The 1045-nt window shown below is 44.4% G+C and overlaps 1 protein-coding gene across 1 annotated transcript in view; it reads right to left on the bottom strand.

The window, feature by feature from the left end:
- Positions 1-434: 434 nt before the first annotated feature.
- Positions 435-1045, bottom strand: part of NDFIP1 (Nedd4 family interacting protein 1) — a gene marked incomplete at its 5' end in the record, with an annotated part of 6764 nt that continues 6153 nt past the window's right edge. The window contains one exon of the mRNA XM_009873305.1: positions 435-578. Within this exon, the coding sequence (XP_009871607.1) occupies positions 502-578 (77 nt within the window). The remainder of the gene's footprint in view (positions 579-1045) is intronic.

Here is a 1045-nt window from a genome sequence, read left to right as displayed (position 1 = left end):
TGTGCCACCTTCGAAATAATACTCTCTCCCCGTTAACACCTCGGGAATCAATCCCCGCAGCCGGGGGCAGAGGGGCTGTGCCGGCAGGGACTGCCCAATGTCCCCCCAATTTCCGTCCCCGCCTACGGTGTCAGCGCCGAGCAGGGCAGAGCCCGACGGCTCCAGGACAAGGAGGACAGTAAAAAGCAAGTCTGTCCCCTGCTGGCTCCGGGGACAGGGATCATGCTACCGCAAAATCACTACAGACACTACCGATGGAAGGGAGGGAGGCTTTTGATGAGCACGCCACGGACTCGACTGCAATAGCTTTTTTTTCAAACATCAGCCACTAATGATTCAATGCCTATAGAATTCTGAGTTAATTATTAAAATTTTACACCTAGAAACAAATAGAAAGAACTGCTTCCTCTGTTTTGTTGTTGTTGTTGTTTTCCCAACAGTACTTTTATTTATTTATTTTAAAGCAGGTGATTATTTTTTCTTCTGCTCCAGAGTCTTGATTCACTTCCTGCAGGTGTCCTGTCGCTGCTTCTTGAGGGAGAATTCATTAACGCAGGAAGACATTTGCCAGAAAACATCTGTCGGAGAAGGATATTGAAGATTGAAACTATAGTTAGATTGTTATTTCGGCGAAGGATGTAGTTTCACAAAGAGCTCAGGATGTCTAAAGGCTTATAAACTATCTCCGTACACACTAACGTGACTCCAGTGAAATGCCCGAGCTGTGGCGCTTTGTGAAAGCTCTAAAACGATCAAAAAATAAGCAAGCAAATAAAAATTTAAAAAGAAAACCCTCTAACACCTCCATCCTCACATGCAAAGGGACAAGCAAGGGCTCTAAAACCGTAACTTTGAATTCCAAACACAGGAAGAGCCTCTGCGACAAGAAACGTCAAAGAGCCTTTAATAAACGAAAAATCAAGTTTCAGTAAAGAAGCAAAATGCAAAAAAATGGTTCAAAAAGAGCAAACTACAGCTGATGGAGCTGATGCTTAAACGCTCCACTATGTGACCGTACAACTGGGGGAAATAAACCCTTCGGTGA

Source organism: Apaloderma vittatum, unplaced genomic scaffold (genome assembly GCF_000703405.1).
Source record: "Apaloderma vittatum isolate BGI_N311 unplaced genomic scaffold, ASM70340v1 scaffold4397, whole genome shotgun sequence".
NCBI classification, from domain to species: domain Eukaryota; kingdom Metazoa; phylum Chordata; class Aves; order Trogoniformes; family Trogonidae; genus Apaloderma; species Apaloderma vittatum.
The sequence above is the reverse complement of the archived record's forward strand: the minus strand, read 5'-3'. Positions and strand labels throughout refer to the sequence as shown.